Raw genomic sequence first — 14867 nt, 5'->3', positions numbered from 1 at the left:
GATGAACTTGACAGTAAATATATTTTCAATAATATAACAAATGTATAATTCAAGTAAAATGTCTTCTTTTGAACTGTTTATTCATCAAGGAGAACATCATGAAAAATATGTATGATAGTTTCCATAACAAACTATTTTCATATTTAGAACTATTTTCATACATTCATCAACAAATGCTTCTTAAGTACTAAATCAGCGAATCTGAATGATTTCTGAAGAACCATGACATCAAAAATCATGTGACACTACTGAAAACACAACTTTTGATCTTAACTATGTTAAATTAAAAACAGAGTTTATTTGAAAATGTTATAATATTCTACAATAATAATGTTTTATATTTTTTTAGCAAGTAAATGCAGCCTCATGCATTTTTTAACCATAACAAACAAATCTGATCCTTGTGATGAAAGCTCAGGCAAAATAAAAGATGCTGGATCTAAATATCCACTAATAAATGGAAGGCACCCACCACAGAGCCTCTGAGTTTCTCTGGAAGAGGGTCTGTGTTTTCAGCTGATTCCTCTTCTTCTTCCTCACCATGGCCAAGTGAAGGCATCAGCTTGGACTTAATCAATGAGCTGAGACAAAAACAATGTGCTTACAAACAGTATTTGGTTCTGAGCATTGGTGTGAGTTCTCTTCTAGTGCTTAAATCTGTGGCAGATGTTCAAAACTAAATGATCAATGAAAAGGGCACAATGTTCTTACAATAACACTGATGGATCACTGCTTTGTCGGCTAAGATGATAGGAGACGACCACTAGCAGAGCACAGAAACCAGAGAAAAGAGCTGGAATATGCTGTTCATCCCAAGGCTCCTGCACACAAGATATCAAATATTGCCATTGCACATCTAAAATCTACAGTTGAAGTCAGAATTATTAGCCCCCCTTTGAAGTTTGTTCTTTTTAAAATATTTCTCAAATGATGTTTAACAGAGCAAGGACATTTTTACAATATTTTTCCTCCAGAGAACTTCTTATTTGTTTTATTTCAGCCAGAATAAAACCAGTTTTTAAATTTTTAATAATCATTTTAAGGTCAAAATTATTAGCCCCTTTAAGCTATATATATATTTTTTTTTATAGTCTACAGAACAAACCATCAATATACAATAACTTGCCTAATTACCCTAACCTGCCTAGTTGACCTAATTAACCTAGTATTTAAATGTCACCTAAAGCTTTATAGAAGTGTCTTGAAATATATCTAGTAAAATATTATTTACTGTCATCTTGGCAAAGATAAAATAAATCAGTTATTAGTGAGTTTAAATGAGTTATTAAAACTATTATGTTTAGAAATGTGTTGACAAAATCTTCTTTCCATTAAACAATAAAATAAAAAATAAAAAAAGGACAAATATTTCAGAGGGCCTAATAATTTTGACCTCAACTGAATGGTGTCTTGCATTAAGACATTATGCTTTGAATCATTGTTTCTAAAATCTCCTTTTCAGTATTTACCGTACTTAAACCAAACTTCAAAGATTTATTCATATGTCACCATGGACCACAAAAGTGTCATTTTTTCATTAGGATTAAGATTTTTACATAATCTGAAAGTAATAAGAAATAAATAGTCTTTCCATTGATGTATGGTTTGTTAAAACAGAAGAATGTTTCCATTTCAATATGTCTGTTTTCAAATCTAGAATTTGAAGATTCAAAAAAATATTAAAATACTGAGAAAATTACCTTTAAACTTGTGAAAATAAAGTTCTTATAAATACTTATTACAAAAAAATGAGTTTCGATATATTTACTTATAGTTGGAATTTGACTAAATATATTCATGAAACATTGCCAAAAATATACTCGTCAAACATAAGAAGTTTTGTGGTTCAGGGTCACATCTCTATTCTGAAGTTCTTTTTTGTTATTTTCAACATTTTATTTCACAAACGATTGTGAAGATTTTTTTTGCTTGCAGTTTGCAATATTTCCTGAATCATGGAGTGATAAAAACAAATTCCCATTAAATAATGCCTCATTTGCATATTTTAACATTTTACAAAACTCGCAATAAAAACATTTGCATTTCTTAATGTAATCAATTAGGAAAGTATGGTGATAAATATTAGTTTACTGTAGTCATATGAAGTGTCTTGCTTTCATATTTAGTGCTGAGCATAACTGAGTACAGCCCGTTTTGAAAATGAATATTTTTATCCATTTCTGAGTGAATACAGACAATATATTATGATCCATTTAAACAAAACACATTTATTAAACAGATATATTTATTAAAATAATGTTTTTGTCACCAAACATAATTAGAAATTGAAGGATAATACAATTAAATTCAAGTAAAATATTGTAAAAAAAATAAAATAAAATCACAACCTATAATATTTCAACAATATTATATTCTCTTGATTTTTCATCTTATTAAAAAAAATGATTTAATATTTTTCTATAACATATAAATTTGGGTGTACTAGTTTTTGGACCGTTATCGTAAGTTATTTTTTTAGATAAGCTCTGGATTTGGCTTCAATACTGACTAATCTAATGTATGCACAATTATAATATTGTTTGGCTTTCTATTCAAAATATGAATTTAAAAGGTAGATTTGTAAGGAGTGCTCTTGTATTTGCTGAGCACTGTATATATATATATATATATATATATATATATATATATATATATATATATATATATATATTAATATATATATCTACTTTAGATCTGCTCGTTTTCTTTGGATATGCTGCATTTTAGTCCAGTACACTAGATGCATGTTGTTATTAAAAATGCATTTCCCATTCCCAACAGATCTTACCTTCAAAGCTCCGAGACAAAATCCATAGAGTAAAGATAGTGCTGTAAGACTGCGCACTATGCAGTAAACCGCAGACGGGAGCCCAGTTGCAGCTATGCAGAAAACAAAAAACATTAGTTTCATTTAAATTTTACTTATAATCTTTTCTTTTTGAGAGGATACAAATCAATAAGGATTTAGCATGGATACAAACCTGTACCTCCAAAAAAGTGCATATCAATTTGTTCTAAAAAATATATAACAAAGGTGTTGATTTGAGGAAAGAGGCCAAGAAGAAAGGTTACTGGAAAGCAGTATGTAAACCCTGAAAAGATCAGATAAACATCACATTAACTGTCCATCACATTTGCAAAAAAAACTAAACAAAAAACATCTTCAATGTTTTAAAGTGCCCCTTTATGTTTTTTTTGGGGGGGGGATCTAACCTTTGGTGTGATTTGCAATATACAACTAAAACAAATTAACATATCACTCAAAACACATCCAGAATGATGAAAAATCCAGATAAGTGCTAATAACTTTAAGCAGTCTCTTATTTTATTCCACACTTGTAGTTGTTCTACAATGCTTCACAGCGTGAAAAAGAGTTGTCACAATCAATCGCTGAAAAATCTGACCAATCGGAACACAGTAGACTCACAGAAAGGAGGGGTTTAGAGAGAATCAATCCTTGAATGAATGTTTCAGACACAGTTATGAAACATGATCATATTGAAATGTACTGCATGTAATGTTTTTTTTTTTTTTATGTTTGATAGATGTTAACCAACTGAGGCAAAGAAAATAAAATTAGCAACCATTAAATTAGAATACATGGGGCACTTTAAAATGTTTAGCTTAATTTTAAAACACCTACCGACTAAAATGTCTTGCGTGTATTGTAGGACATCTGACGTTACTATTGTTATGCCATAGAAAGTGGACACTGGGAGGTCTGGGGTTCTCAACACTATCTCCAAAATCCAAATAAGGCCACAGAAGATACAGAAATATGCAGCACGACTGTAGATGACAATTTGATTATGGCCCTGAAAAAAAAGGAAACATATTTATATTTATTCATCCATGATAACAAATTGCTTTGAATGCTTCTGTAGTAAACTTACATGAACAGGTGAAGCTGCGTCTGGCTGAACACTCTATAAAACATAAGAGGCTTTAGCTGGCAGCTTAGAAGTAGATTCATTTTCTGCAAAGATTGGCTATAAAGTGAAGAACTCTGTACCTTCAGCAAGGAATATTGGCAGCTGGCAATGACCAGGCAGAACTGAAATACCCAGATGTCTTTAAAGCAGCCCTCATTCAGAAGCACAAAACCCAAAAAAGCCACCAAGAATGCTAAAAATACAGCCACCATGTTTTCGGTCATATCCATGTTCCTGCAAATACATTATGCATGTTTTTTTGTTTGTTTCGATTAATAAAATAAAAAAGGTTTTTTATCATTTAGTCTGATGCAGTTTTTGAATTATAAAGAAAGAGACAGAGAGTTTCAAATACAAAAGATAAATAGGTAAAATATTGTGTATATATATATATATATATATATATATATATATATATATATATATATAGTGTACTAGATTTGTCCACACATTTTTTAATCTATGTAGATGATCCCCGAGTCTGGCAGGAGTACTTTTAACTTAGCTTAGCATAGATCATTGAATCAGATGAGACCATTCATTCATTCATTCATTTATTCATTCATTTATTCATTCATTCATTCATTTATTCATTTTCTTTATGGCTTAGCCCCTTTATTAACCTGGAGTCGCCGTAGTAGAATCCACCACCAACCTATCCAGCATATGTTTTACGCAGCAGATGCCCTTCCAGCTGCAACCCATCTCTGAGAAACATCCATACACACTCATTCACACACATACACTACGGACCAAACTCCACACAGAATAACCAACTGACCCAGCCGAGGCTTGAACCAGCGACCTTCTTGCTGTGAGGTGGCAACACTACATATTGCGCCATCAAAGCTTGACACTTCTGTAGTTACATCATGTGCTAAGACCGATGGAAAATGAAAGGTTACAATTTTCTAGGCAGATATGGTCAGGAACTATATTCTCATTCTGGTATATTCAAGTAAAATCAAGTTTGGTGCTGTACCATGAAGCAGGAGCAGGCACAATGCAACCATGGCACTTTTGGTTTAAAAATTACTTTCAATGACACAAACAATTGCTTCATTGTATCTCACCATAATTACTTCGCCTTATTAAAACCACAAAGATGTATAACCATGTATCTGGTTCTCTTCCATACTATTAAGGGCCTTTTTATCATGGATTAAAAAAAAAATTAATAACCATTATATTAGGAAAATCCTAACTGCAAAAAAACAAGTGTTCTTCCAAAAGCAACGGTTAAATAACAACAAGCATTTTCTTCATACAAAAATCTGGTCAGATATTAAAAAATACATAATACCTAATAAAGTAAACGAAACTTATTTTAAAATATTACATGTATGTTATTCATGCAATTATTTTATTAGTAAGTTTAAGTAAGGTTTTTCAACCTGTTTTTGTAAAATGGAGCCGGAAACAATTCCTCATTTTTTTTTTTATTGCAGTTATACAAAACGGTTTTAGTGTATTATCAATTTATCAATTTTCTTCAGCGGTATAATATCATTATTTTAAATAGGAAAATGATTAAAACTCTCTAATCTGTCTAATCTGATTAATTGATTTATGCTAAACTAAGCTAAAAGTGCTCCCACCAGACCCGGACATCAGCTCATTGGATTAAAAAATGGTTAAACTCAACTAAAGGAATTGTAGATAATATATATACACATGTATTATATATATATATATACATATATATTTTTTTATAAAGTAAAATATGGAAAGTAGATTAGAAAATGATAGCATTAGAAGAATAGAGTATTTCTATAGACGTAAAACATAGTAGAAAGTACTGTACTGTATACTATAATAAACAAAATAGTAATAGAACAGTTGGCAAAAAAAATTAATCTTTTGATGATTCTTGACAATGACTTGAAAACTCAAACAATAAAATCAATCAAAATCAATGAAACGAAAGCATCATCTTGACACTCACCTGTCTAACAGTGCCATCAAGGTTAATCGATCGTACAATATGTTCACCCATTTTCCAGGAAAAACCTTTAATTTGTAATATAATTTCCTTGAGGGCTTCTCCTGGGTTGATGTTTCGGATGAATCGTCTAAAGAATCTTCCTCCTGTGCATGAGACAAATTTAAACCTTTTAATAGGGATTTATAATTTTTGGCCGTTTTTTTTTTAAGATATGCATTATAACTAGCATAACAATCCAACTATGTGTTTTTGTCTGTTGTGTTGTGCCAGAGCCAGCTTAATGTAATGTGTGGGAGGAAGAATTGTACACCTGGAAGATTTCCGGATGGGTTCTTCTGGGCCGGAGTCGGCGAGTTGGCAGGATTCGTTGCTGGAACGGGCATTCAGAAGGCCCTCCCGCCAACCCATCTTGGCACTCCGAGTTGGAGGATGTGGAAAGCAGATCACTAATGGAGAGATGGTAACATAACTTTTTAACAGCTGTTTTTATATATATAGTGCCTCTATTATGCTTTTCAGGATATTGATATAACACTGGATATGATAAAGATCTGCAACAATTCAAAGCTCAATATAAAGATCAATCCAAAGTTGAATATGTAAAGATAGAGTTATTGTCTCTTAAAAGAAAGAACAAGGTACAGAAATGAGTTGTCTGTGATTTTAGTTTTATAACAAATGTGCTTAATGCCAGTATGTGGTCTTCATTGACTGCCCATGAACAGTTCCCACTCTGACAATCACAATATTTAGCCTGGAAGAGTTATTAGTTGTTTTCGGTGGTAAGAAGCAGAACCATTTTGCATGCACTTTTAAAGGATGAGGACTCTGACTTGATGTGGTAAATCTGACACCATCATTACTGAGGTGAATATGCAATGTATATTAATTTAGTAATAATTTACTAAATTAGTATACATTAATTTAAAGTGTTTTTGGCCTTGGATGGATTCCAACCATTGTACAAAGACTTTAAAACAACACAATATAAACACATTACTTTTATTTTGATTTAATATTAAATGGATAGTTCACCCAAAACAGAAAATTACCTCACTATTTACTTAATCACAATTGGTTCCAAACATTTAGGAGTTTTTTTCTGTTGTTCTCAAAAGAAGATATTTTGAAGAATACTGGTAACAGGTATCCACTCATTTCCATAAATCACAAGTTCACACTTACAGATGTGTAAGAATAAAGCGTATTTGGCATGCTGTCCAGGGAGAGGGCTCTGAGCTCGAGGAAGACACTCCAACTTGTGTTATTCACCTTATCGGGCAATAGAGAGAAGTTGGGGTTTATGGAAGTGTTTAGCCTGGCCCCAGAATGCTCTCCTGGGTGGGTAAGAGGTGTGAGATGAGATGTCGGGGTGGTGGAGGGATGCTAACTTCGTGAGATAATGCAGGTAGGACAGCTTTTGTATTTATAGGGGTTTGGTCTAATACTGATTGGATAATAGAATGATTGTCAATAACGTATTAAATGGCTGAAACATTTGCACGTGTTCCTCCTGAAATTTGCTTATAAAACATCACTAAGTAAGTCAGTGGCTACTGGTTTTCTGATATTCTTTAGTTTATATGCTTTTGTGTTGGACAGAAAAAAGAAACTTAGGATTGTCTTAAACAAGTGAAAGGGAAAAAATTATGACATTTTTTTTGTGTGGGGGGGGGGGGGGTGGGGGGGGTGAACTATTCCTTTAATGGTTGTGGTTGTGAAAGACAGATAAGATACTGTACCATATGTTGCCAGTGATGAGCTCGGCACCAAGGGGTAAGTTTAGAGCTCTTTCATTGTACAGTTTCCGAGGTCTCTCTCCTGTAAGTATTATACATGTTAAAAGCCTCGCTCCACATGCACCAATATCAGTTATATATGAAATTGTAAATAATGCACTATAGTTTACTATACTCACTGTGAACAGTGTGAAAAGTATAAGCCTCCTCTTTGGACGTTGCCTCTGGTCTACAGATGACCTGAAGCATAGAGCTTTCCGACTGGGATGTTTGTGAGGGCAGAGAGTCATAATCTGGGTCCCTGTCTTTATCTGTCTGTGGACTGTGGGTCACAGAGAAAAATAACCCTAAAATGTATACCTTTGAGTTCAGAGAATTCTAATTTACTGTAAAGTGTCATTCTAACGGAAAGCAAACATGGACAGTTTTTCACATCCTATCCCGTTAAGACTGCTTGCTTCAAATCAATCTACTGTGTAAAGTGCTACAGTACATAATCAGGACATGACTTTATTTGACTAGAATGCTAAAATGCAGCGCTTATGAAAACACCCTCATGGTAATGATCAGATGCTTTTTGAACAGCTGTTTTCTCATCGCTGTCATTTTAGTTGTTTGTTTATAAAGGTGTTTAGATTTTTTATACTAGATGTCAATTTACTGTATACCGCTGCTCATGTATTTCAAACTAATATTTCTTTCTAAATTAAAATAGAAAAGACTTGCCGTATGTATAACTTTTACAGTTGCCAGATAGGCTCTATATTGAGATGTACCCCTGTATATACATTTCTGGAGATTGCAAATATGTCCCAGGATGATCTTTTTTTACAGTTTTTGTTTTTGCGAATCCAACAGAGGCTACTGTGCACGCTTTTTCAGATCTCAAATTTCTCTCGTGAGTGCCATTCCCGCCTGCTGTTCTTGCGTAAATCAACCAGTGGCTGCTGTCGCTGTCGACTGACTGACTGACTGAGTCATCGACCGATAGACATACAGACAGACCGACCGATAACCCCACCGACCCCAACGTACATGGCGAGCTAACTGGACAAAGTGGTAACAGCAGTAAAGCTGTCCACACTGAGGTAAGCAGTCAGCTGGTAGCACGAAAAGAAACAGAAGCCATTGGCGATGTCATCCTGCCCTGTAGCATTCGTTTTAAAGATGAAATGCAGCCATATATAGCTCTGTCTACATAATTCACGCTCTCCAAAAATGTATTGATGGGTGCATTTTCACAATTAGCTTGTGTTGCAGATGACACAGTACATACCTCTCTGGAGACACAATAGGAATAAGAGTCTCTGGAATGGTTTTCATTGTATCTGTAGCCAGACTGTTCGGTGGATTTGGACGCTCATGTTGTCCTGTGGATTCTGATACATCAGAGTCCTTCTCCGTCGTCATGCTTTGTTCTGGAAGGAGTTAGAACATTCATTTTTACCAAAGATACACAATCTAGAGTCATACAAAAAATAGCACACACTAAGGATGCACCAACATAAGAAATCTATCCAATGGCTCAAAAAGGCCAACAAATATACTGGACAACTGATTTTATTTTGAATTCTTAAAGGGATAGACCTTCTTTTGAACACAAAAGATACTTTGGGGTTGTTGGAAATCAATAGCCATTGACATCCACAGTAGGAAACAATATTATTGAAGTCAATGTCTACTGCTTTCCAACATTGTTCAAAGTATCTTTGTGTTTAACAAAAGAAGGAAACTCAAACAGGTTTGGAAACAGTGGAAGATGGAAAAATTATGACAGAAATTTGGCAAGAAAAAATGTTCCTGTTTTGGTCATAGGGGAAAAACTTCCATGCTGTTGACATCCTGAATTCCCTTCATCGACAAATTTTCCTGAAGTTTACAACTGTTCTGTGCAATGTCTCATAATGTGGAAGACACCATCAAAACCCTTATAGAAAGCAGCACATATCTGAAATTGATTAAAGTAATCTAACAATACAAGATTTCATTTATGGTGCTGATATTTATCTTATCGGGTCGATAACCAAAGCATTAAAAATCATTTCTCGCCCAATATGGCAACTAATATCCAATGAATCCCACTTGCTCACCATTTCTCTCTTCGATCTCCTCCTCAGCCTCATTTCCTCCTCCAAATCTGATGCTGTTGATCGACTCCAGCAGAGACACAAACTCAACAAAGTTAGACTCATTGGGTATTTGTCCCTCCTTGGCTTCAAGGTCTGACTTGGAGGATGTCATCGTACCAAGCTTATCTTTTGCTTTGTAGCTAATAAGAACAGCATCTCTTCCACTATCAATACTGAGTCCCCTCGCATGTGTCCTTCCGCTCTGAGTGCATCTCATGTACGCTGACGGAATTTGCAGGAATCCGTCAGCATCCAACTTCAGCTCTGGTGGGTCACTTTCATCAGGGTGGGAGTTCACATCAATGCCTGAAGAGCTGTTGTTGGTCATGAGGGGGCTCATGTTGGGCATCTCTTGCTCATTGCTCTCTATTTCTTTACATTCTTGAGCCGAGTCGGAACTGATGGGCTCTTTGGCAAGAAGACTGTCTTGATGCTCAGACTTCTCCTGAACTGAGTTGTCTCCTCCGATTGGCGTGTCATCTTTCTCATCGTCTTCTGCAGTGGGTTCCTCTGCTTCGTGAGGGGAGTCAAAAGTGATGACAGGAATTTTGACAGGACAGTCTGAATCTCCCTGGTGGGATTGGGCTGACTGTAAGATGCTCTGTTTGACAGACTCCTCCAGCTCAGCTGCAGTCTGTGGGTCACAGCTCATTGTGATGATGATCTTCACTGTATCGCTTTCATCCAGGTTGACCGAGGGACTTGAGTTGTCAACTAGAACCACTGCGATTTCATCCGAACAGTAATTTTCCTCGGGTCTTTCTCTGTTCTCTGCGATTTCTAGAGAGGTATTGTTGTTGTTGGGGTCAGTTGGGGGTTTATCGTCTTCGTTGGTAGGTGTAGGTGGTAGATCTTCCTCAGCTTTGTCTCTGTGGGCTGAAGGAATCTGCTCTCCCTGGAGGAGAGGGGCAGACTGGTCAGTGTTAGGACTGAACACATCGTCGTCTGGGGTGAGTTGCTCCTCCGCCTCTGGTCTAGATCGGTCATTACAGATGACATCACTCTGACCTGGAAAAACAACATTATGCTTGTTTAAACTGATTGACACATGGTTTGCAAATATGCACAATGCTAACTATAAAATGCTAACCAATACTGCTTACACAAAGACTTGCAGGGCTTTTCCACTATACATCATTCAGTCATTCATTTTCCTTTGGATTATTCTCTATTACAGAGATCGCCACAGAGGAATCAACCACCAACTATTCCAGCATACCTTTTACACAGCAGATGTAAGCTTCAGCAAGGGTTTTACCAGAAGGACTCTAATTCTACGTTATTTTTCATAATTATCAATTCAGCCAATAATGATCAAGCCGATTATATAAAAAAGCCGTCTAAACAATTTCCTTTGCTGATCATAGTTGACGTAACCTAAGTTCCCGCCGTCCTCCTTACCACCACCAGGTTGGGCCTCGTTCTCGCTGGAGTTTAACTCCGCCCTGCCTTTATCTTCAGGCAGTATTTGCCAGCCTTTCACGAGACCTGCATTATCAACGGGGCTTAGGCCAAAGGACTATACACAAGGACAGTAACTGAAATTGCAATGTTTTATGCAGTCTCAATAAATGTTATAACGTTTTTCCGCCTCCCGAGTCTTTCTGGTAGAACTGAGAAACACCCATACACACTCATTCACACATACATACACTATATACAATTTAGTTTATTCAATCCACCTATAGTGCATGTCTTTGGACGGTGGGGGAAACAGGGGGAAATGGAGAAAACCCACTCCAACATGGGGAGAACATGCAAACTCCAAACAGAAATGCCAACTGGCCAAGCCGGGACTTGAACTAGCAACTTTTATTTCCTGTGAGGCGACAGTGCTTACCACTGAGCAACCCTGCCACCCTATAACCCTGCGTTCACACAGGGCTTAATATCAAACACTTTCACGTAGGGCGTGTCTGAAGTTGAGGCTGATGTGATCATCATAGCAGCATCAGCCAATAAAGTAAGTCCGCAATCGGCTACTGTCTGAGATGGGGTATTGGCATGAAGCGATTTGATTGGCTGACAATTGAGACTTAAAAAGTTGAAAAATTCCCAAATTCTACAGTGAGCAAAAGCACTAAAGCAGCGCAGACCGATCCACAGTTCAGTTCGGTAATGCTTGACATCAGCCATTCAAAGTGAATGGGAAACATTGACGTTGACACGAATAGGCTGTAAATAAAGCTTAGATAAAGCAGCTTATTTTTTGCTGTTGAATCTTTAGTCGTCTCAACTTTCATCAGTCAAACTGACTAAAAATAATAAGTTAAACTTTTTCCTTCATTCATTCGTTAATTTTCTTGTCGGCTTAGTCCCTTTATTAATCCGGGGTCGCCACAGCGGAATGAACCAACAACTTATCCAGCAAGTTTTTACGCAGCGGATGCCCTTCCAGCCGCAACCCATCTCTGGAATATTAAACTTTTTATATCTAAATAAAATTTTTGTATCGGATTACCTGATAAAACAATGACTTTTTATCATATCATTTTAATGTGTATTTTAAATTACATTAAACAACAAATGCATGTATACATGACAAACATTTTTTACATTTAACAAAGTATTCTGAAAATTACAAATATATTATTCAACATCAAACTTAAAATATATGTAATTATAATTATAGAAACTATAATTGTATGCATTTTATTAAGATAAATAACAAATACAGTATATTACTTGGTTTTTAGTTTTGTTTGCATTATCTGTTGGCACTGTGCTTTAACACAGGATAATAAACTGATCAATGTTGAGCACCATTTCACAAGGAATTCACATTTTTATGTACGTTATAATGTATTAAATAAAAACAATGCAATATATCACATAAAAACCACACTTCAATTTCTTTCAATTAAAAAAAATACAACAAAAAATCGTTTTGATGCAGCCAGAGACCCTCACAATGCAAGTGTAAAGCTGTGTTTGGCCTTTCTTTCTGACAGCTCTTTTTGAGGGGTCCTGGCAGGATGTAACACTCAGTGTGATGTCTAACTGAAGCAAGATAGAAAGCAGTCAAGTTATTCCTCAGTTCATATGCTAGGCTCAGTGGCAGGAACTTACAGTGATGTATCTGCACAGCATGTTCCCAGCATTGTGAGGATCTCTTGCACTGCAGTGAAACCAGGCCAGTGCTAAAATTAAAGCTGCTGCTATACATACCCTCCGTATTTTTCAGCTCCTCAGATTTTGGACATTCCTTCACAAGTTTTTGAAAGCAGGTTAACAAAAATAACACATTATTTGAAATGCATCAGTACATTATAACACAACAGTATTGCAAGGATTGTGTAATGCTTATATGCTTTCAGTATGTTGTTATTATACTATCAACCGAACCAAATGGCAGAATAATAATGGAATCAACTACAAAACAATCACAATACATCAAATGTAATGCTGTTCATCCAATCAAACTATGATGGGCACTACTGTCTCAATAAATAAATAAATATAAATAAATGAATGAATAAATAAATAAATAAATAAATAAATATGAAGTATATACAATGTATATGGATATGTGATTTGTCTGGATACATGACATACATTTTTAACTTGAAATGACGCAAAATTGTGACAAATATTTTACTATTGTAAGTACTTGAATAGAATGGAATTAAAATAGTCAGTTAAATTCTTACTAAATATGGTTTAAATTAATTGGGCACGCGTTTTGATTACTAACATTTATTTTAATTATTATGATGAAGTCCAGAAATATTGGGAAAAAAACATACTAGGTAATAAAATGAATTAGGAAAATAATTATTAAACCATTCAGGAAAATTAAACAGATTTCATAGTGTCCTATTGTAAGTAACGTATAATATTCTTTACAAATAAAATAAATGTACTCACTCCAATCAATCCAGGGTCTGTTTCAGTTTGTTTTACTGTGACTTGTATTACTGGACTTGGTCTGTTTTTGGTCAAAACTGATGTGGCAACACTGTCGGGAACTGTGCTGCTCTTCCTGTAGATTAAAACAACTTTAGCCTGACAAATAAATCAAACTATTTCTGCCAGCACAGATTTTACAAGCTGGTCAGGAATACATTTTTTTTTTTAGTTGACAAACATAGCCTTTGAAATAATTTGAGAAATTATATTGAAATCAATAAAGGGCACATCTAAATTGGGACCTACCTTAGAGATGGAAGACAGGAATCAGATGCATTGCTTTTCTTGTCTACACCTTTGCTGATGTCAGGCACACTATTCTGGGCTACAATGTCGCCCTTATCGAACATCACATGGAGGCGATAATTTATCATCTTAATGACAATGAAGAAAAGTGTCACTGATGTGCAGTAGATGCTGAGGGTAGTAGTGGTGGGTGGAAGAGCCTGAGGAAGAAAGACAACGAGAAAACACGTCAGAACCACAATGTAAAATATATTCTGTAAAATTTAGGGTAAAAACAAATAGCAGCTGTGGTTGCCAAAACTTTGCCAATTAAAAATACGGTAGAAAATGTAAAATACTTTTCCAAATGATGCTTTATTTCATTAATTTATAGTATTGTACATCAGAGTATTGAGGTAACAACACTACACTGTAAAACCCAACAGTCGACTTTATCAAATGAAATAAGTGTAGTTAACTAGTTACTGAAAGTTAATTCTACTGATTTGAAAAGAGTTTTGAACTTAGTGTTGGAGGTAATGAGTTAATTAAATACCTCATTACTTCAAGTTAAATGGAGTAAGTTTCCAGTAGATTAGATTTTTAACTCAAATGGTTTGTAACAATCGTTTTGAGTTGCCTTAACCTATTGGGTTTTACAGTACTCAGATGGTTTGAGTTCTCTTTTTTTTTGAGTTCTGTCTTTTTATTTTTTTTACTGTGCTCAAACTGCTTTGTTTACTCAAATTGATTAGGTCCACAGTACTCAATAGGATTAGATTTTGAAGTTAATTGGTTTGTTAAAATTAGTTTTCTCGAATGGTTTGAGTTACCTTAACTTTTTGGGTTTTACAGTGTACATATACATGCCTTTGTTACACAGACAAAAACACAACCATTAGCAGGTTGTGATGAGAAAGTCTTATGATAAACCAACTGATCCAAAAACAAATTTCATAACAAGCAGAGAAACATATATAGAAGGAA

General features: G+C 35.0%; 1 protein-coding gene across 3 annotated transcripts in view; it reads right to left on the bottom strand.

Annotated features, from left to right (window-relative positions):
* The window catches only part of pcnx2 (pecanex 2), a 52013-nt gene that overhangs the window by 35891 nt on the left and 1255 nt on the right, over window positions 1-14867 (bottom strand). For all 3 annotated transcript variants that reach the window (XM_087279193.1, XM_087279194.1, XM_087279195.1), the window contains exons 2-17: window positions 13902-14101; window positions 13614-13728; window positions 12915-12951; window positions 9708-10754; window positions 8894-9035; window positions 7797-7939; window positions 7621-7699; window positions 6189-6324; window positions 5879-6021; window positions 4014-4167; window positions 3895-3927; window positions 3645-3816; window positions 2982-3092; window positions 2789-2880; window positions 712-821; window positions 473-581 (exon numbers count right to left, since the gene is read on the bottom strand). In XM_087279193.1, the coding sequence (XP_087135319.1) occupies window positions 473-581; window positions 712-821; window positions 2789-2880; window positions 2982-3092; window positions 3645-3816; window positions 3895-3927; window positions 4014-4167; window positions 5879-6021; window positions 6189-6324; window positions 7621-7699; window positions 7797-7939; window positions 8894-9035; window positions 9708-10754; window positions 12915-12951; window positions 13614-13728; window positions 13902-14101 (2823 nt within the window). The remainder of the gene's footprint in view (window positions 1-472; window positions 582-711; window positions 822-2788; window positions 2881-2981; window positions 3093-3644; window positions 3817-3894; window positions 3928-4013; window positions 4168-5878; window positions 6022-6188; window positions 6325-7620; window positions 7700-7796; window positions 7940-8893; window positions 9036-9707; window positions 10755-12914; window positions 12952-13613; window positions 13729-13901; window positions 14102-14867) is intronic.

The sequence above is a fragment of the Danio rerio genome, chromosome 13 (genome assembly GCF_052040795.2).
Source record: "Danio rerio strain M-AB ecotype USA chromosome 13, GRCz13ab, whole genome shotgun sequence".
Taxonomy (NCBI): domain Eukaryota; kingdom Metazoa; phylum Chordata; class Actinopteri; order Cypriniformes; family Danionidae; genus Danio; species Danio rerio.
The sequence above is the reverse complement of the archived record's forward strand: the minus strand, read 5'-3'. Positions and strand labels throughout refer to the sequence as shown.